The sequence below is a fragment of the Centropristis striata genome, chromosome 3 (genome assembly GCF_030273125.1).
Source record: "Centropristis striata isolate RG_2023a ecotype Rhode Island chromosome 3, C.striata_1.0, whole genome shotgun sequence".
NCBI classification, from domain to species: Eukaryota; Metazoa; Chordata; class Actinopteri; order Perciformes; family Serranidae; genus Centropristis; species Centropristis striata.
This window is the reverse complement of record NC_081519.1, coordinates 8,554,722-8,580,037: the sequence shown is the minus strand read 5'-3', so window position 1 is coordinate 8,580,037 and position 25,316 is coordinate 8,554,722. Positions and strand designations below refer to the sequence as shown.

The following is a 25,316-nucleotide window of genomic DNA, read 5'->3' as shown; positions in this document are numbered from 1 at the left end:
TTTTAAAAGTCAGTGAAACAGAGATCAAATTCTTGTTACCTCATTATCTTTATTGCAACATTGTTTACAGTACAATAACTGCCAGCAACATATTAAAATATATATAGAGATACAAGAAAATCAACATGAATTGAAGGACAAAAAGGTTTAAAAGCACTTTGAAAATGATTACATTTATATTTTTTAATTGGACTAAAACTTTAATTGCTATTTACATTGTACAAACTAGATATGCATATAGAATATAAAGGGTATACATTTATATACATTATTTATAAATGCTGGCCAATGTCAATATTTAATATGTTACTGTTCAATCATACACATTTCCATAAATCACACAAAGAGGGAGACTAACAACACTGAGATCTAAATAGAGGTCCTTGGAGATCATCTTGTATCAGCCACTTACACAGTGTATCCCCCCACTTTGTTGCCTCGTGTTTATTTTTTGCGTGTTGTGAGGTTTTGAAGTGTTTTGCGTGGGCGCACCATTGAAAAATGTTTGTGATCTGATTTTCCGAATGGCTTCTTCATACACAGCCAACAAAGGTCAAACTGGGAACAGGAAGTTGGGGATAAATATAAACCCTGCATTGGTTAAACAACACCAAACACTACGTTATGCCCCAGTGGCTGATTCACATGATTCCCACTGTGTACAGATACATAAAGACAACCTAATATCTAGATACATTGAACCAAAAATGGGATTAAAAGGAGGTTTGTTTTGTAACAAATCGACTGGACAATACTGACTGACCCATACAGCACTCACTGTCATCTGGTGTAACAGAGTTTATCATTAAAAATATATTTAAATGTAGGCAAGTACACCAGCTCACTAACAACTCCAAGTAAGTCGGTTACTGTCTGCCAAGAAGCAGCAAGGAAGTCAGAAACGTATACCACTGATGACATGCCACTGACTATAAAAGACAAATATAAGACGAGAAAGAAAAAAAAAACATAAAATCAATCATTAACAGGTTTTGCATTTCATCACTGGATCAGATTCAACTGAATAAACATTAAACATGAAGTTTAAAACAACAGTTAATCTATAAATGGCAGGAGACGAACACTTGAATCATACTTCTGATCGGAGTATAGGTCCAGGTTTAACAACACTAATGCATATATAGTTCAAATACAGTGGAGCCATGTTTTCTTTTTTAAACAACACGGACACTTAAAAACCTCCAACAGTACAGCCAACTGGTTAGTTGTTTTATCTACAGAACGGAGACTAATGACCGCAGGGGCTCACAGGAACACTAACCTTAACGTTATTTCAAGTAATGTTTGAGGAGACATCCATATTATACCATCGATACATTGCTAATTTGCTCGTAATCTACATTAGATTGATTACTTCACCAAAGATTTAGTTATACAAAGGGGACGCACCCTTAAATCACATCTATCGAATATGTGAGTTTTTTCACAAATCATTTGCTTGTGTTTCAACTTATTAATGGCTACAAGACATTGTGCTTATCAAAGGAAAGTGCTATTGCTAACCACCAACTATTCAACTAATCCCGTGTCTGTCATTTCTGTTAGGGATCAAGCTTGTGCTGGACACAGAAATATATACAGACATCAAAATGTTACTAACCACTTTGCAAAGTAACCCTGTTGTTTTATTGTTTTTGGTTATCTCTGATTATTTCCAGTAAATGTTCAGAAACAACGCATCATCCAGGCAGAAATCGACCCTGTTCGATCATTAAGAACACTGAGCGGTAACTTCCTTATTTTCATTTATCTTTTGGATCTTCACAGTCAATAGAATGAGGTCTTCAGTACCACTTATAACTCTTTAAATTTACAGGGTAATACTGAAAAAAATATAGGCATTGTTTTATGTAGTGAGCTGGACAGCCAGGAACCATTTAAAATGATCCTGACCTGAAACCTGCCCTTCTGATACTATCGCCTCGCTGAGGATCATGTCCATACTGCATCTTCTGAGTGATTTATAATAAAAAATATACATCTAGATCATCTTGTGTAGGAATGTTATGATAAATGTGCTTACAACACTATTATACCACATACCGCATGTGGTTTTGCACCCTGCTCCGTCAGCGGTGAGAATGTTAACACCTTCAAACCTTAAAATAACCAGCAGTTAGTGGAGTAGGAGATAAAGGCTGCACACTTTAAAGAAAACAGTTTGACATTTTCCTGGTCTTTATGCTAAGCTATGCGAACCAGCTGCTAGTTGAGTGGTATCGGTCTTCTCTGCAAGAAAGTGTGTAAGTGTAGTCCTTGAAAACTATTCCTTTAACTTTTCATTCTGTGCAATAGCTTTTACTATCACTTTCCTCTACAGGTTCAAATATGTGGTTATTCAAATAACTTATAATAATAATTATAATAATAATAATAATCAACATTAAAAATCATTCAGGAGATTTCTGTGCCTCAGATTGCAGAATATAATCTGAGTTGCAGATCATAGATTGCGTTAGGGGCAGACTTATTTTTCAGGTATTTTACATCCATCTCACAAGGCACAGCCTCCAAATGTCAACATGAATCTTTATGCACCTGGCCTATTTTTTAAATTCTCTCCAGGAAAGTCTCCTAGCATGAAACTGCAGTCAGTCACTGTTTGGCAGGATGCACAGTACAGAGCAACGTCATTAGAGTGAGAGGTTTTGCGGAGGAATTGAGAGCCATCCTAAACTCTAGACTCCTTCTCTGTGGCCAGTATTCTCTAATGAAAAACATAGGGCATCTTCAACTTTAAACATCATTCAACGTAAAAACTTTAACATTACAACACAGATCTAAATCAACAATATAAAAACTGGAGAAAACATAGAAGGTGGTGCCTAGTGACCACTGGCGGCTTTGCTGGTGCCCGATGTCCAATCAATGATGATAAAGCTCAGGCTCATTATCATAAACAGGAAGCCTATCCCAGCAAAACAGGCGGCCTAAAAGAGAGGAGAAGTGGATTAAGAAATTATTGTAGGAAAATTAAGTGGATGCATCCTTTTTTATAATATTTCATAAGGTAACTAATTAATATGTGAATGACTGAAACCAGACTAATTTCTCAGTGTTAATTTACCTAAAAAATCCCCTAAATACAGTTTTTTTGTTGTTGTTTTTGTAGGTCAATACAGATATTGATATTTGAGAATTTCAAAAATAAAATAAAAACTACATATCTGATGTCTTTTACAGGGCATTCTTTTTAAAAAAATGTTTTGCTGACCTCCAGTTGACCTTCTATTCTTGTTGGAAGTGTCAGAGGTGAAACATACTTTATACATTCAACTTTCAACCACAGGGGGCAGCAAAATCCTGCTTTTCAGTCTTTTTTTTACATTTTTTTTAGCCATTCTCAACCCACAGATCCCCAGCTGTTTACAGATGTTATATTTTAGACGGATCAGCTCTACATAACCTCACTTAATTACAATAAATGTTACAAAACTGAACCTTCTGTTATTCTCATGAGATGCTCACCAGGATTTTAGGGAACGAGCGCATTGGTTCCTCTTCTTTGGGTACAATACGGATGTAGAAGACAGCAGGGAATATGAAGATGAGACAAGGGGCAGATGTGGCACCTGGAAATCAGACAAATGCACAAAATTATTCATGAAACTAATTCTCACTCCCTTCAGTTCTCATTAAATGCTGCAGCAAGTCTGACAGCGATGTACTGATGATATGGAAATTAGTAGAAAATGGAGGAAAATAAATGAGTTTATTTGCATGCGACAAACTTTGAAGTACTCTGCACTTTGAGGTGGAAAGTGTAACTCAATACAGTAAAAACTGTCTGAAACAGTCTGCACCATTCAGAAAGAGGTATACTATAAGAATGGTTGTTTTTAAATATAACAAAATATGAGAGGATGTAGTCAAAATACATTCATAATACATGCATAATCCACCAATATCTAGGCGTTAAAGACATCATGGAAGCTACTCAGGATTTGCCAGGGTGCATCTACTAGTAACTGACTCTACCTACCAATAACTCCAAAGATGCCCAGGATGTTGGGGGCAAAGATAACCAGCAGGTTGATGAAAGTGAGCAGAACGAAGGCGATGGCGATGTGACGAGGCCAGTTGAAGGTCTTGTTGGGAAACATCATCTGCTGGATCGCTCTCCGTACCTGATTATAATACACACAAAAGTATTTTTTTATTTTTTTTATCATATGAAGAAAATAACTATGCCAATGTGAAGACTTAAGATACTTAAAGTTTACTTACAGGAAAGAGCACAATGGGTACAGTGAGTGTGACAGCAGTGAGCACAGCCACACGCACGCACAAAATCAAAGTGTCATACGGGTCGATGCGGCTGTAGGTGTGAAGCAGCTCTGCTTCCACTTCACCTGAAAGAGATAATAGTCAAATTAATTAGTAAAGATGTAATTATATTATAAGTAAAATATGAATATTCACTACTATACACAATATAATAATGAATAATAATAATTATAATAATGAACAGCAATGAGAATAATGTAGAAATTATACTTTATTAACACACTGAACATGGGTTTAACTGGCTTTGTAAATGCTATTATATCTAATAAAATCTTCATAAATCATGATCTCTTTTCAGTGCAGTAAATCATTTTAGCAGTATCAATGGTTATTGTAAAATCTACGATATGACCAATAGAGGGAGCAGATGCATCATGATGCTTTTCAGTCTACAGGATTATTGTTCTGCTCTGACACAGTGATTCAGACTTAATGATGTGCTAATAACTCTGTAACCTTAAATGAAAACAAAGAACGTGAATTTAAAAAAAGAAAACTGAGAAGCATAACGAGGCAGTGTGACAGACAGACAGACAGACAGACAGACATATACATAGAGACAGATATACAGATAAATAAACTGACAGTCACACGCACACACACACACACACACACACACAGGTGTACATTCATAGATACAAAGAGACAGGCATATCAAGCTAGAGACAGAGTATTGTGCAATGGGCGGAGGACCAGGCCTCACCATAGAAAGTTAGGTATCCAAAAAGGGCAGCCAGGAAGTACATGATGTACATGACTGCAATGGAGATGTTGGCCACATGCTGCATCTTTTTCTTGGTGGGACTGAAATCAGAAGATATTTGCCATGTGATGTCACACACACACAAACATAAACATACACACACATAACATCAGGGCATCCTACGTTACTAGTTACTAGTATGCCCGTATAGAAACCATATTCAGCTGCGAGGCTACTTCAGTTTCAGGAAAATGCCTCAAAGATTCAATAACACATCCCAATTGATCTTAGAAAAACAAGCAACAGTCGTTCAAAGCAGGATGATAAATTTGAACTAACAACATGCTACATCGTACAAGCAGTGCCAAAGCATTTCAAAATAAAGTGAAAGCAGTGCATGTGACTACGTTATGATCAGCCAAGCACATATCGGACATAGTGGCTCTGCTCTTTGTTATGCGACTCATTTCTTGTCCAAAAGTTAGCAGGAGGTTTCCATCATAAGAACATACTTGCGCAGCTCTGTGTAGATGGGCAGGACCTCGGGGTGGCACACAAAGGCGAACGCCAGGATGGGGATGGTGTAGGCCGTCTGAAAATGAACCCCAACAGGTCACCATAGATACAGCAGCGCCATCCCAGACGTCTTACCACCAACCTTGCGCTTTACTGCCCATTACTCCCTCAGACACATCACAGAGAGCTAATTGTTTCCCTGTGATTAACTTGGCCTGGCTGCAGACCAGCTTCAGCCTGTTTAAGAATGCCTTACTTGTAAGCTGCTAGGCAGCAGGGATTGGTCTTACTAACCCCGTTTAGGAAAGTCTTATGCATCTCTGAGGGATGCTTAAAAAGACTTGATAGGGGCTACTAGTATTAGCTAATGCTCTGGAAAGTAAAACTGTTTCAATAAAATAAAGTTATGTAATGTTACAATCGAACCAATTTAAGAATCTTGCTGTGATTAAGAGCCCTCTCCTGTTGTGAAGGTATGTACTGTGTGTAAAAAATAAGGGTACTTAGAGAAATGTCAGGTCTTTCCCATTTCATTCATTACCCACCCACAAAGGGCAAACTTGATGATCTCACTGTCACCAACAGAATGCCAAAGCAATTTTTATTCGTCTGCTTAAGACAGCTCAGGGGTCACTGTCCATGTTTGAGCCTCGCATTAATCGCAGACTTATTGTCAATCATTAACAGCTTGATGAAAGCCCTGATCTCTTCTTGAGTGCATCTGAGTGCTTCAAACCAAGTGCAACTCCCATGCTTGGATTGTGAACCGTCACTGGCAACATGCTGAAGATGACTATGACATAAGTGGGTGGCTGTCAGTGGCCATGGCAGGTGGATTTGCAGTTTCAGACTGAGTGACGTGCGTGAAACCTACTTGTGAGTTGAGGTTGGCCATTTTGGGAATGCATGCAGGATCAGGCTCCCCGCCGGGATCCATGGCACTGACATTCAGCACACTGGCAGTGGCATTGAACACAAAGTCCGTAAATGGACACGGGGTATTGAACTTCTTGTAGATGACCTGTGCAGTGCAAAGGAGAGGGGTTAAAGCAGAGACAAAGGCTTAGCATACAGACAGGCGGAAAATATGGCACTGAGAGAGAGAGAGAGAGAGAGAGAGAGAGAGAGAGAGAGAGAGAGAGAGAGAGAGAGAGAGAGAGAGAGCAATGCGTGGATTACAGCTCGCACAGCCAAAACTAGGTCAGAGAAAGACAGAACCAACACAGCCTGGAACCGCAGCGTGCAAACATTAGTCCATGGCAATGAGTAGAGGAAGTAGGGAATACTAAAGAGATGGTGGGATGGGGAAAAAAAATCTTGTTACAGACAGATCCCAGTGCATTTAAATATGCTGCCTTGATGTTTCTGCCAACAGACAAGAAACATGAAGCGAGACATGTCAAGTTTACAAGTAGGTATAGCAAGACTCAGAGGACGTACCGAAATGAGGAAGAAAACCATGCAGCTCAGGGAGAAACCACTGGTGTATCCCAGGTATCCTAAAACACAAACGCCTCGTTAGCATGTCTCTTATCTGGAATGGCATGATCATGATCATTACACTAAGGGTAATATGTCGAGCATTTTCCACATATGTAAAAGCTAATAACTGGTGAGGGAAATCCCTCTTGAACTGTATCTTCAAGCCTTGTGGTGATTTAGACTGATTTAATGTGCTGGGAGTCAGAGTTCTAACTGCACCGACTGGCTCTGTTGTCCTTGATGTCTCAGCAGGAGACAGCCTTCTGACAAGAGGTCAGCCAATACGCCCCCTTTTCTCACTTCCAAACTGTCTCTCTCGGCTTTTTTATTCTCCTCTCCATCTGTTTTGTTTCATTTACTTGCTCATCTGCAGCGAAGACAGACGGCATGACACTCAACCAACCTTGTGAAAACACATTGGATTTGGGTGTCTTATTATTTTTGGAGTGAGTGAACCCATGGCAGTCTAGCGGAGTGTTGGCAATTATCAGGCATGGCTAGACGATGAATTCAGGTGTGACTTAAAGAAGCAGGGGCATAAGCCATGTACCAAGGGACACCTCAGGAGGAGAGGAACAGTGGAAATGGTCACGGAAAAAAAGAGGAGAGGAGGGGAGGAGAAAAATCACTCTGCTGGAAAAAATATGAATAAAACAAAGGCAGAGTCCAGCTATAACATGGAAAAAAGCCTTAAAATAAAAACTAAAACATACATGTGTGGCTCTCAGATCTTTGCAATCTATATGACATCTGACATTACTATTATTACTATATACTGTAATATACTACTATTATTATTATACCTGCCTTATTTATTATTATTATTACTATTATTATATATTTATATATTTATTTATATATTATATATCATATTATTTTATTTATAATTATTTTTAATTATTTGAATTATTTATAATTATTTTATTTTACTTTATATTGTTACTATTTATTTATTATTACATATTATATACTATATACTGTACTATTATTACAATTATATACCGTCTAGTCACCATAGCATTGTTGCCATCATATCATCAGTATAATTACCATCATCTTGCCAACCATCCTACCAACTGATCTGCTTTTTTTAACTTGTGCTATTCTGTGTTTTTTTGCTATTGTTGTTTTCATTTACGCTACCTCAGTATCTTATTCTATTGTCTTTTATTGTATTTTATTGTACTTGAATACCGGACTGCTGTGACAACCGAATTTCCCTTCGGGGATGAATAAAGTAATCTATCTATCTATCTATCTATCTATCTATCTATCTACAGGGCTTGAAGCAGAAAAAATTCCTGTGCCTGAATTTTTTTATGCATGGGGGGGGAGCTCTGATGCATCATGTATGATGAAATATTAGCATTCAGTTAAAAGGAGATCCAGATCAAAGTCATTAATGATATGGTACTGACAATTAAAAGCATCGAACCGAACCATCTAGGGGGGTCCGGGGGCATGCCCCACCGGGAGAAAATTTGTACATTTTTAAGTAAAATGAATCTATTTTGTGCACTTTGAGAGCTAAATGAGAGGAAACATCTAGAGGGCACCAAATAATTTTTTGCACAGTTTATCACGGGATCTCGCGGTCTTCCGTATGGTCAGGATTATCGCGTGTTCTCGTTATCTCGCGTGTATACGGCTGGCTCGCTACGCTGCCGTTACGCGCCCGGTGGGAACTGACGCCGGGCAGAGGACGGAGCAAACCCGCGGCGGAGCCGCTCCGCGCCCGGTGGAAATGTGGGAGAACGCACGCACGGACCGTATAGCCGTGTTTCTACTACCACCGGGAAAGTCTCATGCCACACCCTCTCAAATGTCCGCTCACTCTGCGTGTCTCCACAACAAGTTAGCCCCCAGAGCGATTTAGAGACTCTGGAGGTGACATGGTTTTCGCCGTTGTTAACTGTGCACAGCAAATGATCATAAACAAAGCAGCATGGCTAATTATTATGCACAGTGTCTCCGCTGATCACAAACATAGTGATCGTGAATTAACGGTACGCGCTAACTGTGCACAGAGTGTCCCGGTGCTTGTTGTAAACAAACAGATCGCTGTTTCTCCTGCAGCAGCAGCACATACACACTGTACTGCTACAGAGCTAACTGCCGCTAACGGCGGCTCTTCTTAACGAGCCGGCCTCCGGAGCCGGTGTTACATCCCTACTGGTTTCCACACCAACTGGTTTCCGTACGCGTGCGTGCGTCAACATCAGCAGCTGTGGCCCCGCTCTGTCGGCAGATTCGTCACATATTTATAAACATAATACCTGGCGTTTTACGAGTCGCATCTCCTATCTACTGGGGGGAACATCGTTTAATAAGTGAACACTACATCACAGCTGCCTATAAAAAAAAGAAATGTATGAAAATAAAATGTTTTGAGAGATCGCTAAGAGCTGGATTCGAACTCACCTAAGCAAAATTAAATAGCACATGATCCATCAGCTATACAGGTTGAGCCATTCGTCTTCTTTTGGTCTCCGTGACTTCAATTATGTATCCTTCAAGTTGCTTACGTCAGTGTCCAGGTAACATTTTGTTTCGGCCCGATCTAAACCAACTGGTTTCCTTGAGCTGAACATAAACAAATACCGAACGTATTTATTACGTTTCTCCCTCTCTCTCTCACTGCCCGTGTCTCGACCGAGGCCATGTCATATTAACCACTTTATGAACCCCATATGAAACATATTGTGACAAATAAATACTTTTAAAAAGTGACGATCTAATTCAGACAATACTTCTCTGGTCAAAATACTCGAACTTGTGTATGTCCATGCTTTTCAAATGCACAATGTCCACGCACACGTCTTGTAATTATGTTATTATGTAATTATGTTCTGACTGTACATCATAATCCGGATGGAGCAGTAAAGTAGCTAATCAACATTTAGCACGGAAAACGAGTTTAAAAGATAGATTCGAACTCGCTCATAAACTGGCTCATAAAGTGGTTAATTGGACAGTAGCCTCGGTCAAGACAGGGGCAGTGAGTGAGCGAGGGAGGAACTTGATAAATATGTTCGGTCATTTTCTCTGTTCAGCTCAAGGTAACCAGTTGTTTTAGGTCGAGCCAAAACAAAATGTTACCTGGACACTGAGGTAGGCAATTTCATGAATATATAATTGAAGCTCAGAAATATTGAGGAGCCCAAGTGGCTTACACCGTGTAGCGTCAGTCTCGCAAGCTTTTTATTTTTTTCTGTGGCGAGTTCGAATCTATCTTTTAAACTCGTTTTCCGTGCTAAATGTTGATTAGCTACTTTACTGCTCCATCCGGATTATGATGTACAGTCGGAACATAATTACAAGACGTGTGCGTGGACATTGTGCATTTGAAAAGCATGGACATACACAAGTTCGAGTATTTTGACCAGAGAAGTATTGTCTGAATTAGATCGTCACTTTTTAAAAGTATTTATTTGTCACAATATGTTTCATATGGGGTTCATAAAGTGGTTAATATGACATGGCCTCGGTCGAGACACGGGCAGTGAGAGAGAGAGGGAGAAACGTAATAAATACGTTCGGTATTTGTTTATGTTCAGCTCAAGGAAACCAGTTGGTTTAGATCGGGCCGAAACAAAATGTTACCTGGACACTGACGTAAGCAACTTGAAGGATACATAATTGAAGTCACGGAGACCAAAAGAAGATGAATGGCTCAACCTGTATAGCTGATGGATAATGTGCTATTTAATTTTGCTTAGGTGAGTTTGAATCCAGCTCTTAGCGATCTCTCAAACATTTGATTTTCATACATTTCTTTTTTTTATAGGCAGCTGTGATGTAGTGTTCACTTATTAAACGATGTTCCCCCCAGTAGATAGGAGATGCGACTCGTAAAACGCCAGATATTATGTTTATAAATATGTGACGAATCTGCTGACAGAGGGTGGCCACAGCTGCTGATGTTGACGCACGCACGCGTACGGAAACCAGTTGGTGTGGAAACCAGTAGGGATGTAACACCGGCCTCCGGCTCGTTAGCGGGTCGATAAAAAGAGAGTAAGAAGGAGTCGCTGGATTTGTCTCCAGTCACTTTCTTGAGAAATAGTCATGACGTGGGTCTAAAGCACGCTCGCCGATGAGCCGCGTTCTTCTTCTCCGGCAGGCTGTACGCTATCCACCGTAATGCCGCATACCCAGATCTAACTAACTAAGGGTTTGTTTTTTGTTTTTTTAAACATGAGTAAAAAAAAAAAAAAAACACCAAAAAAAATCCCGAGCCGGATTTCCGGCACCGTGCCGGAGGTCTTCAAGCCCTGTATCTCTCTATCTATCTATCTATCTATCTATCTATCTATCTATCTATCTATCTATCTATCTATCCATCTATCTATCTATCTATCTATCTATCTATCTATCTATCTATCTATCTATCTATCTATCTATCTATATCTAACTATGGCATCAGTTCAAAGTTGGCAAAGCTTGGCATTACAGGTTAATGCTTTTGAAGCAAAATGTCACATTAAAGAAAATGCAAATTAGGGACAAATTTATAAACTGGTTAAGAGTGAATTAACAAAGCTGCATAAACGTTCTTTTGTCAGATGATGGTAGTGTAATGTATTGCTGTAGGCTAATCTGTCAGTAAACAGTAGAAGGAGAAGATATTGTACAAGAGAGACAAAACAACGACAAAAAAGAGGTTGTTAATCGGACAACTTTGGCCATACACGAGAGAAAATGGAGAGAAGTCTTCAGGAATTGGATTCAACTGGGCAATTTATCAATGAAAGCTGAGCAGTCATGTGAGTTAAGTGTTCGCTATGTCAGAACTTATTCGGAAAAGGCGTTTCCATCTCCCATTTAGCAGAATTTAAAAGGAAGCCCTGTCTGACACACTGATGAGATGGGTATCTCGCTGTGAGAAGGATGTGGTGTTACACACTCACCTAGCTGTTTCATGAGAGCCAGTGGTAATATTACTGCAATAGATACAATGATCACGAGGTAGTTTCCGTTCAGGTACCATTCACTGCAGAGAAACAGAAAGACACAGACAATTAAATGTATTGATTTAGAATTACTTGGCTCAAATGCTATTCTCAATCTCAATCCTGTTAAGTATTTCATTGTGTCAGATATTGATTGAGAGACACGCGTGCGTGTGTGTGTGTGTGTGTGTGTGTGTGACACTGTATACTGCGTATCAATGCACTGGTGGTGTTTTATAAAATGAGGATCACACAAATAAGGCTTACGTGTTGGAAAAAGCTGAGAAACTGATTAAGGATTTGTTTTTTCATCACCACGATGCCAAGTAGTTTTAAAAATTAAACTGGTTGCTATGAAATGAAAATATCTGGAGTGGAAAAAATAAGCCTCTTTGCTCCCAGTACAACTGGACACTAAGAACTGTGGCTGTAGCTGCGATAGAGAGGTCATGTTCTCTGTGGTACAATGGAAATGGAAATTTTAGGAAGACGATACGACACATTACACATGGTTAATATGGTACTTAAAATTTGACACTTTCAAATGAAATTAAACAAAAAAATTAAAATGCCTTAGCATTTGTCCACCTTCATTATAATCCTGGCAGTGTGGAGAACGTTTTTAAACAGTATGTAGACAGTCAGAATTTAGAGAAAATAAAACAAAATAACGTTTGAGTTAAATTAATAATACAATTATTTTAAATACTTTTTTATGGATAGTCCAAATTGTCAGAGGGGTAACTTTTCTCCCCTCTGACAATGCGGGTAATTACAGAAACACTGTTGGTGCATCCTTATAACGTAAGTCTAAAGGAAAGCTCAGTTTGTTGATCACATTCTCCTTTTTTAATACTTTAATCCTTTCTCTGAATGCCAAGTTTCTTTTTCATCTCATGCATCCACTCTCAAAACTTTTCTTGGGAGTTTCTCAGGATTTTCCACCATATCTTCCACCATAGCCTACTATCGCTGCTGCTCTGTTAAGTTCTCTCCTCCCTTCCTGTCCTCTTCACTTCTGGCTGGTTGATGTAAAATTCATCACTACTGGTGCACCAGGATGGAAATGTCACCACAGACACCAGACACCATGACTCGGTGTACTGCGAAATAAGAGAGTTTTTCCTTTGCAACAAGGGCTTAATCAGCACTGTGTTAAAATGTGATGTTCTGAGTTTATAACATATTACATGTAATCAGTTTAGATAATTTAACGAATTACTAGTATTATAGTGATTTGGTAGCCACTAACTTCAAGGTGTAAACACTGTGCATGACTAAACATTGTGCAAAGACAATGCAGTTGTACTTTGCTGATAAACAAAAAAACACCATTTTGACTGAGTGGAGGAAATTAGTATGAATTTTTTGGTAAAACATATGATGAACAGATTCCACTGACACAACCTGCCACATGTTACTGTTGCATGCACTGAGCTATTTTTAGATGGACTGGGGCTACACACACACACACACACACACACACACACACACAAACATTTCAAAGAAGAAGAGGCTCATCTATCCTGTTGTCATCCTGTTGTGACCCTGGTCCAGCCATCTGGACCAGGGTCACAGCATCTCTAATACACACACAGACACACAGTATTTTACAAACATACAAAAGAACAGCGACAAAAGTTTGATAAACAAGTATTCATGAAGCACACACACATACACACACACACACACACACACACACACACAGCCTCAGGTGTCCATTGATTGTGCATGTGAGCTGACCAGTGTCACCAACACATTTTAAAATGATTGTGTTTCTTGCTGTTCGGAAACAGACAATGAAGGAAAACATGGTGAATAAAATGCAAATCAGCTTCTGACAAATTATGCCCCAGCAAAGAATTAATAATTAATAGAACAAACCATTACAGTATCTGCTCTGCAAATGCTTTTTTTTTAATTATTTGATTTTTATTTGGATTTTGGTATTATTCTTTCTTTCTTTTTTAAATCTGATTTTTAAATTGCTTCGGAAAATTATAAAAAAAATAAACACTTTGGAAAATATAAATAAAATTACTGGAGACTGATATCTTATTAAAAATAAAAATAATTAAAAAACTGATTATTGTCACATGTACCTCACATTAATAAAACAGAATAAGCGTTATCATTACAGTATAAAAATATAATTATATAAATAAAATAATATTTTGTTGCAAGGCTATTGTATCTCCTGCATCAGATTGTGAGGTGTCCCTGTTATTTTGTCCACCCTCTGTACAGTTTAGTCATATAAACACACACCCACTGACAAGATGAAATGCCACTGGGACAATCTAGCCTGTCATTTCAAATAAACAGTGATTGTTGACCAGGGCTCACAGCACTGCTACACACAGAAAGCAGACCTGACACCAGAAAACAATGTGGACACATTGTCACAGTATATATCACTTCTAGAGGGATTATATGTTGTGGGTCACATCAAACATTGATGAGCAAATGTAGTAGGAGAGGTAGTCTCCATTTTCCCTCATAGTAGTTGAAAGCAGAGTAGGTGCAGGGAGGCTCTAACTGGGGTAAGGGTTAAGGTGTGGGGGGGTTGAATCCCATCCAAGGAAGTGAGTGTTGTTTGTTTCTGAGGCCACCTGCACTGGCCAGTGATATCCCATGGTTTACGTTTCTAGCCGTGGAGTCTCGCTGTGTTTTGATGCGAGCGTTTCTCGGTGGCCGTGCTGCTCTCCTCCTCCAGGGTCACTATCACAGCTGTTCTCACGCCAGCTGCTCAGCACATCCAGAGCAGCACCGGGCCAGCCAACTGGCACAGCCTGACACAACTCCTCTGTGGAGGAGTAAATCTTTGTGCCCACAGGGTGGATGCATGAGGTCTCGTGGAGAAGTGGCGACATATCACGCTGCTTTTTAGTTTTTTTGTTGTTTTTACATGAGCAGGTGACATTAAATATCTAACCTTTAGGAGGCATGGCAGTGTCTACAAATGCTGCAGGAATACTAACTCGGAGAAGCTGACAACAACTCCCATGATTCCATGGTACTTCACAACATCACCAAACTTTGTCTTTTGTTATTGTTTTGATTGAGGTCAAATTTTGAAAAAAATGAAAAATTGCATTTGTTGTGTTTAAGTGACAAAAGCACTTGTTTTTTCACAAGGACGGGAATAAATGGATTTCACATCTACATTAAGCTACATATCTATATATATATATGTACAGCTACCCATATATCAGCAAGTACTTATTATGCAGAATGAACCTACTCAGATTGTTTTATACTATATATTCAAAACATACTATTGGATTATTATTATTATTGATGCATTTATGTAAGCAGCATTTTAATTTGTCAAGGTAGTTTTAACTACTTAATATAGACCTACTTTTATGAGGTCTGTTGGTATGTGTTTCTTTGTAATTCTCCACAGCATGTATTCGTAAACTCAGCACACTTGATACTTATGGAATGTGTGTATTTGAGGAACAGACCTTGTGTCTACACTGAACATTTGAGTAAGATATTGATATGCTGACCATGCACTGACTATCCATCCTGACCTTATAAGCTGTGACCAGCCTGACCAGACATTTATGTTTCATCTGTGTGCCATGTTGACTATGTATGTAATGTTCAGTAACCTGCAGTGTCCAGGAATAACTGGTACCGTGCCATGACAACTATATAAGGTGTCCTGTCTTTGTCACAATTCATTCATTTTCTGTTAACATGTCAGAGATGAGTCCGATGTCGGGTGGAATTAATACGTATTAAACAATCACTTCTCCATTTGTTCTCTTCCTCTAATAAACCACAAAATGCATCCTATCAGAGATCTAATTTAAAATATGTCTAATCACTTTAAATGTATCATGTTTTTCATGCTAAACCTCGACCTAAAAAACAAACTAAAGCTGTACAATATTTGCCTCAAAACGTAGTGAAGTATAGTTACATAAAATGGAAATACTCAAGAAAAGTACAAGTACCTTGTGATTGTACTTAAGTACAGTACTTGAGTAAATGTACTTAGTTACATTCCACCACTGCTGCATAATATGAATGAAGACGCTTTTGTTATGCATTGATCACTCACCCTGCAGGGTGGTCCACCTTCAGAAAGGCCTGGATGACCAAAGGAAACTCATACTTGACTATGTACAGGTAACTGGACATGGCTGTGGAAAGAGATACAAACACACTGTTGTGTTAACCACACAGATGCTGATACAATTATAATCCCAGGTCCCACTACGAGTTATTTCCCGGAAATATCAGAGAAAATAGAAAAACAATGTGTGTATGTGTAAGTGTGAGGACAGATGGCAGCGTGTGACCTCACCTCCGATGTTCTGCAGCGTGATGGCAATACCTGCCGCCATCTTCCCCGGGGTGCCGAAGGCCCTGTAGCCGAGCTGCTCGTACGCACGAATACCTGAGCCACAAATGCCACACAGAAGTATTTGATCCATACTAACAAGGTCGAGGACTGTAAAGAGACTGTAAATCCTATTAAGTTCATACACGACAACTTTTGTAGCAGTTCATAGACTATTTCGGGTCCACACAATGTGATCTTATCATATCTGACATTAGAGGGTCATTCGGCATATATGCAGATAAAACCACCATGTTTGATGACTATAATCAGTCGTACAGGAGAGAGGGGAGGGAGATTTTCCTGTGGACAACCTTTCTCTCAATATGTGTAAAACCAAAAGTGATCATTGATTTTAGGAACTGGACCAGTGCATAAAGAAGTTGAAGACTGTATACCAATGTGCTTCATGTTTTGGTATAGGCTGTGGGTATCATGTACACCCCTGTACTGCTGCTAAATGGCCATTTCTGTATGGTTGGCTTTTGTCTGTAATGTATTGCATTGACTCATGTGTAGCGTTTGATAGGAGTATTTGATTATATTGTCTGTGGTTATAATACACGGTTGCCTATAAAGTTAAAATAATTTTGTTTTCAGAGACAATCCTCTGTTAACTGTGGTTTTATTTTCATTGTGATATGTTTGGAAGCGATTGTTTAATAAAGTTTTGAGAAGATATTCACTTTGTCTGTCAAGAACACATCACATTGTCACAACATGCTCTGGAGCATGGGCATAATGATGGAGAATGACAGAAGAAATCCCTAAGCTGGAAGTATTTGATCAGAGCATATAACTACTTTTCTGCTGCTGAGTTTTAGCAAATACTTTTATATTATATATATATATAATACACTTCCCAGACATTCTAATGCTTTTAATCTTTTCTTGAAAAACTGACATCATTGCATTATTGTGGTTGGTTCTCAACCTTTTTCTTATCAAGGACTTCTAACTTGATACACATTAGGTTATGGAGCCCTATTTGGCCAGATTTTGCTTCTTGGACCTAAATCTTAAAGTATTTTTGTTGTAGATATGTTTAACCGTGGAGGAAGTGAAACCAATAGTCAGAATAGTCCCTATTGAAAATAATCTATTCCTCATTTTCCTGGGGACCCTGCTGGAACTCCCTGGTGGACCCCTGGCTGAACACCACTGACCAATCCGTTATTTAATCTGAAGCAACTCAGCAAGCATCCAAAATAATAGGGAGCAATCAGCTACACCTGGATGAGATATATGGTGTCAGGTGCAGGAAAAGAGCACAGGCCATTGTCAGAGCCAACTCTCATTCAGGCCATCACTTATTTTCACTGCTACCATCAGGTGAGAAATAACAGACAAACAGTAGTTTTTATCCTCTGGCAATAGGCCTTTTTTGTCGGGTACAGGGGCAGGTAGCAACTAATTCATTTTGTTTTCTGTTCTAATCAACTTATTTATGTTTTATGTACTTGTTTATACTGTTACCGCGCGTGTGTGTGTGTGTGTGTGTGTGTGTGTGTGTGTGACACTGTATACTGCGTATCAATGCACTGGTGGTGTTTTAATGCATTAGACAATAAATTGCTTGAATCAGAAGATGCACATTATCAGGCTACATACATACCTACAATACCAGAAGACTTTAGCAGTAAATGGATGGAATATGACGAGAGGACTGCCACCACTGTTAGAAGAACCCTGAAACAGACACACAACAGACATGTAAAGTGTTACTGCCATTTCTTTTACCAGCAAAACACCATCTAAATCACCATTATGCTCTAATTTTTCAAACAACTTGTTACACTTTTGCACTTGACATCACCCTGTAGGCTATTTATGCAGCTGCAGCTGGGCATACATTTTCTGGATGCCGGCACATAGATTGTGTTGGAAGAACAGGGTCCCTGCGGCTCTGCTTTACCCTGGATTGTTAACCAAGCTGAGCTAAGGAGGCAGACCCTCTGCCCTCTGACACACTAAGTAAGCACACACACACCAGATGGACAGTTACAAAAGAAGACGTTTCCAACACAATGCTGAGATTGACAGAATGAGGAAAATCCTTTATAAACATTAATCTTCTCTTCTTTGTTCCTCAGCGGTGGAATAGCCCACTTCAGTCACAACAACAGCGATTCCTTCCATTTTCAGTAATAGAGAGCAGTCTCCTCACCAGGGACTGGGCTCTCTTCACTGACATATTCACCGCTTTTACATGTTATTCCTCCTTTTGCATCCTGCTGCACTGATTAGCTTCTATCTTCTTGTTTTGATGATTGGATTTCTCTTTATGGGATAACTGTAATCCACTCCAACATCACATTCATCTGCTTAAAATCCTCCTAGATGAGAATATGAGTAAGTCTTGTTTCCAACCATCCGGAGTTGCCTGAGCTAAAAAAACAAACAAACCTGGGGCCATATATTCACAAACATCCTGAAAATACACTGAGAGCTCATGACTAAAAAATCTACTTTAGTCATCCTTAATGTGAGCATGAAACGGCAAAACAAAATCACAAAATTACTGATGTATTATTTAGCAATATTAATGTTTTCTTACAACATTATTTTACAATTTCTTCTTTAAAGGTATTATATGGAGTTTTAAAACTGGTTATGAAACAGTTTATTTAATACAGATGCTTCTATATGAGCTACATAAGCACACAAGACCATCAGTGAGATTTCTATATAGTTATTCTTAAAGCCTGACACCAGTCCATTTGCCTAGGATATCAGATGAAGCAATTTAAAGCACACCAGTTGGCCTATGTTTACATTTTCCCAAGCGGTGAGTAATATGTTTAGCTACACGGTTGCTCATAAAGTTTGATTTTTTTTTTTTTTTTTAACCTCAATGACAATGTGATTTATTCTAGACAGATAAAGTGAATATCATCTAAACTTTATTAATCAATCTCTTCCAAACATATCACAATGAAAATGAAAGCACAATTAACAGACGATTGTGTCTGAAAACAAAATTATTTCAACTTTATGGGCAACCGTGTAGTTAAAACGAAGCAAGAGGAGATTTTTCTTTAGAGAATTTTATTTTTTAGGCTATGTTTTGTGATTATGGCTGATACTGGATCAGCAAAGAGAGAAAGAAAATAATTGAATGAAGGACAAACCAATCTGAAAGGGACAGTGATGGGAGAGGACATGAGTTTAACTTGGTCGGCCATTCAACAGATGGAGAGAGCTGCTGGTTTTCAAAAAGATTCAAAATCAATCCTGAATTAGCCCTCTTCCTCCTAGACATGCATGTAATATGTCTATTTTGAAATACATTGTGAGATGTGGTTTTACATCCATTCATGAGTTCATGTTGGAAGTGCCGCCAAAATCATCACAAAATAAAAGTTTCTTGTAAGTCGTAGATTTGCCACTAATATTTAAAAAATGACATGCAGTCCTCTTCAAGACACTGACCTACAGTCATGGAAAAAATTATTAGACCACCCTTTTTCTTCAATTTCTTGTTCATTTTAATGCCTGGTACAACTAAAGGTACATTTGTTTGGACAAATATAATGATAACAACAAAAATAGCTGATAAGAGTTTAATTTAAGAGCTGATATCTAGACATTTTCCATGGTTTTCTTGATAATAACCAAAATCATTATCAAGAAAACCATACTGGGGAAAGGCTGCTATAACAATTACTAGTGTTTTATTGGCTCACAAGGTGCACGTTTTGTTTAAATAATTGATTTTAAGGGAGATGTTTAAGGAACATCACAATTCTAAGACTTATAGTATAAGGAAGTTTTGTGAATGGCTCCCTGATCTACTGAGTTTCCCTGACCCAGTCCACCTCATTCCAGCTATTTCCCATTCTTTTCCTCTTTTATTGTTACTGTTGGCGACATTAACTTTCTCTCACACACACTCTCTCTCCATTCCTCTCTCTTGTCTGAAAAGCCAGGCAACACGTCTTTCAACTAGACCTCAACTCTTGGCCAGTTAACAGGTTTTTTGTTGTTTTTTCAGACTATGTGAAAGAATGCTGGGCTGACTTGCGCTGGAGGATTTAGTCAGTCAAGTGGCAGTGGGAGGACAGATCTGCTGACAGTCAGACAGACTGACACACTTGGGTCACTGTAGCTCTGCTCACAGCTTTCTACCCCGCTGCATTCCTACCCGTGCCGGGGCCACTGACCCGCTGAAGCCTCTGCACCCGACAACAAAAATCTGTGTGATATGAAACATCGGGCCATAAGGACACCAGAGACAGAGGAGGACATTACGAAAGCAAGCATTACATTCAGAACATCTAGTTTGAAAGTATAATATGTAACATTTCTGCACTCATCAGACTTATTTTAGATATTTAGTTGAGTTGTAAATGGATTGATTGTTGATAAATCTGTTATTTTAATTAAGAACATTCTTGGTGACTGAAGCCTCAGTAGCGTCTTATCTCCTTTGTGCATGCCTCAGCTTTGTCTCCAAGAAATTGCCATAAATGGAAAATTCTTATTAAACTTTTATCCAGTTTTAAGCCACATACAATTACAATACACCTTTTAGATCTTGGGAATTTAGTCATTGGATATCTGAAACTTAAGTTATTAGAGAAACAAGCTAAATAAATGTTAGCAGCTGCTCAGCTAGCAGCCTCTGTGTGCCGAACAGCATCGGAAAAACACTGATTTTTAACTTGAAACTGCTTTATTCAGTATTCAGTAGCAACTTTTAATCACAGTGTCCATTTGTTTTGAGGAGGGGGACTCTGATCATAATTCACCTCTCAGTAAAAACCTCTTGAATGTCTGGATCTTAAGTTATCAGAGAAACAAGCTGAGCAAATGTTAGGGGCAGTTGAGCTCCAACCCCTCTGCCAACCTGCAGACAGCATCAGAGAAAGACATATTCTTAAAATTAAACTGCTTTTTTTCAGTGTTTTCACCGGTTTTAATCAGCCTGATCCTGTTTTGAAGAGAAGGAGACCTCTACGGATAGTTCGGGTCCGGTTAAAAGCATCCTGAGCGATGAACACTGAAGGACCTGACAGCAATGACAGCATTCCTGCATGAATAAAACTGTGGCCTCTCTTTGTCCCAAAAACTGTCCTTACTTCACATCACGTCCTCACAACAGTCTGAACACTGCAAGTATTGTAACTTCAAATAGGATTTGCTACAGGATGTCCTGTTTGCCACATAAACCCGAAACATGCCTATTGTTCAGCTAATCCATTACAATAAGCTCTCACTCTTTTCTTTTGATTCAAACTGTAGTTTTATAGTTCATCAATCAAAAGACATCAACGATAATGTGCAGATGTTGACATGCTGTATGTGGATTGAGCTGATCATTTTCCCTTTAGATCAGGTTGATATATACGAATCAAAGACATATATATATATTCATAATCCTTCCAGGCTAAATGTACAGAAGATGTCTGCTGCAGGAAACCAAGACAGCAGAGATAAAAGAGAACAACTTATATAACAAAAACACTCAGCAACAGGCCTATTTTTTTTTTGCTATTTGTTGCATTAATTTTGCATTTGTTTAGCTCCCTGTGTTCAAGCAAAAATGGTCACTACATTTTTAGGTCTTCTGTCCCCTTTAGGAGCAGGACCTAAGGTTAACAGTGACACTCCTGGGGGGGCAGCTCAATGCAGCCTGCAGCTCAATGTTGAGAAAAAATGGCCAGTATTTCTTTGCCAAATCTGTCTCTGCCTCCTGTCTGTATTTCTTTGTAGTTTTGCTATTGTTTGATACAAGATGGTGCAGATATGCACACAAAGACACAGCTTTTCTTCTCCAACAGGATGGATAAATACACCCTCACTGTTTCTGTCACATATTATCATTTGGCACACCATACGTGTATTTATCAGAGTTAAATGTATACAAATTGACTAGAGTTCATTTCGGTTCTTGTCTAGCCAGGTGTCAAAGACATTGGTGTTCAGTGACACCGGGTTCAGCCAGTTCAGACAGCAGACAGCTTGAAAAACCACAGTCACACAACTCAGCTCAAAATAAGAAGCTTTCTTTAACACGAGGGAAAATCCTCCAGACATGAATGCCCAGGAAATGGTCTCAAATAACGTCCTTGAATGTATTTTAGGAGGCAGATGCTGTCAAACATTTAACGTCACTTCAGATTGATTTGAATCTTGGATGTGAACATGAATACGCTTTAACCTTTCTATGTAGACTTTGTTGCAAAATGAAAAAAAAATGGCCTACAAAGGGGAGAGAGCATCTAGTGTTTCACCATGGCTACAAATCCACTTAAAACAAGCCAAGAGTTCAAAACATTGCTTCACCTCTCACTGGGGTTCTGCATTGTAATTTGGGATTCAGGGATGCTTAGTTAAATAAACAGCAGTGCCTGAATTTTCTAAGAAACATAACACTGGGGGGCTTACAGCAGTGCCTTTTAATCTTTCACAGAAAAACACTTCACCTAACCAGTTTCAGCAGCAGACACCTTACAATCTAGCGCCTGGAAGAGGTGTCGAACAGCACAAGGAAGACGAGGAGAAGAAGAGAGTGTTGATTTTGTTAATGTGATCTGGTGAGATTACCCTATGGAAACACCAGCCTGATTTCTGAGAAGTATGCAACAAAAGAGGTCAACCTTACAGCTAAAAACCTCATGAAATAAGGGGATGCAGAAACACATGTGCGACCTAAATGAGCATGTGAATCACTTCAATATTATACCACCACTAAACCTGAAATATATTCCCCCCCGGAGCGTCATGTTTGCATGTTTATGCAGAATCCAGCCACCATAAATCAAAACTATGCCCACTATCTTGAAGGCAGAAGTAGCTCATGATGCAGGGACTTGGCTTGGGAACCAGAGGGGTTGTTGGTTCAAGTCCCTGTAGGAACCAATATGTAGTGTGGACTGGTAGCTTGCCTTTAAGCAAGGTACTAAACTTATCTCCTCTGGGCAGCATCCTCACTAAAATATCAACATTAAAATTCATGTGTATCGGTTCTGTTTGCATGTGTGTTTATTTCAGGCCTGTGTGTTTTTGTATGTATGTGTATACCAACACAGGGAAAAAATAGAATTTCCCCTGATGTCTTCTTCGTCGCTGAAATTATGGGGGCATACTTGAGTAATACCTAGCAGAGTAGATCTGCTCTCGCTGATAGCAGGAGATTCAGACAGAATGAGTCTCAGACCGATTGGAGCCACCCCCACTACATGCAATGAAAAAGTGATGCCAGCAAGCTGATAGCCAGCTTTAAGCTTTAAGGGCTGCAGATTTTCTGCATTTTTCTTATTGGCAACAAAAACATAAAAAGACCAAAACAAGTGTGAGCACTTAGAGAGAGCATCTGTGTGGGAATATGAATGATCAACCTGAATGCTGCAGTCGACTGTGACGTCATTATTCTGACAGACAATTCAGCTGCAGAGGCTTTTATATGTTAAGCTCCTCTTATATACAGTATATACACCCACTGGTTCCAAGCAGAAAATCAACCTTCATAGATACAATGTGGTTATTTTCTGCATCCTGTGATTGGGCTCGTTTATAGCTCCAGTAAATGATTGCCAGTACGCTATTAATCTGAGCCTTTATTTTTCAAACAAATATGCCCGGTGTCATCGGCTTCTTTGTCATAACAGAGGACTGCTGCCTGGTTAATACAAGACAATTACAATACAATTAGAGGCTATTTATGTGTGACGCAGACCTCCGCTCGAAAGCGGGAAGAAAATGAGTCAGACAACATCTGTGAGCCGTAAGTCATTCTTCCAAACTGTAATCAACGAGTCACATGTTTAATGTGTGAAATACATTTCAATATCTTACAAAAACAGGACGACCCCGGTGTTGGCCATGGCATATGCTAGTCCTAGGATTCCACTTCCCATGATTGCATTGCCCAGGTTGAAGACGGACATCCCAAACGAGGTTTTCCCCTCAAACTATAAACCAAACAGAGGAGAGGAATAAACATGTTAGATCACCTGATAAGTATGCAAATATGTGCAAATTAATATTCATCAGGGATGGACTGATTCATCAGCTAAACAATGGTATCAGATGATATTTGCCATGTTCATAACCCGCAAAAGCCTATCCACAAATAAGATGGCATTCACTGACGGCAGTGGCCGATGTTAATCTGTACAGATCCTTCTCCACAGCTCTCCATGCATGTAAACTGCGGCTTAATTCTGGCATTTTTAGGCTGTTCCTTACAATTGATGAGAAAAATAATGTATCTTTGCTATTCTAAATGCTTTTACATTTACATTTAATTTATGTTTCACAAAATAAATGTTTTTGTTGGGGTACGTTGGTACTGGCATTTTATTCTCACTGTGCATGTAATTGTATAGCAGCTTTAAAGAAAGACAGAAACTGTTTGATTTGAAAGGTTATATTAAAGGTTGTTTCATAAAAAGGTTATTCAAAGACAGTGTAATGAAGGTCCGAATTATTTAAAAACAGTTCAGTTATTTCATTTTTTAAAATTAGATTTATTTGTTTCATTGGTACAAAAAGGTTGACAAATAACAACAAAATGACCTGCATCAGTTACGACCAAATTGTTCTGTTACGCAGCGGTATTGCCCCAGAATTTTACACCTGAATCATTCATCCACCATTTAAAAATCGATTAGCTGCGTTTGAACTTACATCTGTAAAGCGAGTGGCCTGCTTGTCCTCCATGCCTGATAAGAACTCCTGGCTCTCAGGCAGGTTGGCCTCTGTATTCTCAGTTCTGTTGGGACTAATGAAAAGAAGTTCTGTCAGATAACTTAAAGTAACACCACGATTAACAAAAAACACTCAAGATTCATCACAAACTATGTCATTTCTTTTTTTGTAGAGAAGACTCAGGGTTTGAATAAATTGCTTTCAGTGCTAATTTTTTTACACGACATGACAGAAAACACAGTGAAAACACAGGCAGTGTTCATTATCATAACCTAAATACATACCTCGCATTCTGGGCACTATTGGGTACAGTTTCCCTACAAGAAGTGTAGGGAGAGGCCAT

General features: G+C 38.9%; 1 protein-coding gene across 2 annotated transcripts in view; it reads right to left on the bottom strand.

The window, feature by feature from the left end:
- Nucleotides 1-297: 297 nt before the first annotated feature.
- LOC131968248 (sodium-coupled neutral amino acid transporter 3-like) overlaps nt 298-25,316 on the bottom strand; it is a 42,796-nt gene continuing 17,777 nt past the window's right edge. The window contains exons 3-17 of one of the 2 annotated variants that reach the window (XM_059329042.1): nt 25,258-25,290; nt 24,953-25,046; nt 24,119-24,234; nt 17,934-18,007; nt 16,283-16,375; nt 16,037-16,118; nt 11,920-12,002; nt 6,968-7,026; nt 6,402-6,548; nt 5,524-5,603; nt 5,012-5,112; nt 4,249-4,373; nt 4,004-4,148; nt 3,490-3,593; nt 298-2,951 (exon numbers count right to left, since the gene is read on the bottom strand). In XM_059329042.1, the coding sequence (XP_059185025.1) occupies nt 2,847-2,951; nt 3,490-3,593; nt 4,004-4,148; nt 4,249-4,373; nt 5,012-5,112; nt 5,524-5,603; nt 6,402-6,548; nt 6,968-7,026; nt 11,920-12,002; nt 16,037-16,118; nt 16,283-16,375; nt 17,934-18,007; nt 24,119-24,234; nt 24,953-25,046; nt 25,258-25,290 (1,441 nt within the window). In that variant the 3' untranslated portion in view covers nt 298-2,846. The remainder of the gene's footprint in view (nt 2,952-3,489; nt 3,594-4,003; nt 4,149-4,248; nt 4,374-5,011; nt 5,113-5,523; nt 5,604-6,401; nt 6,549-6,967; nt 7,027-11,919; nt 12,003-16,036; nt 16,119-16,282; nt 16,376-17,933; nt 18,008-24,118; nt 24,235-24,952; nt 25,047-25,257; nt 25,291-25,316) is intronic. The other variant, XM_059329043.1, reaches the window with a different exon arrangement.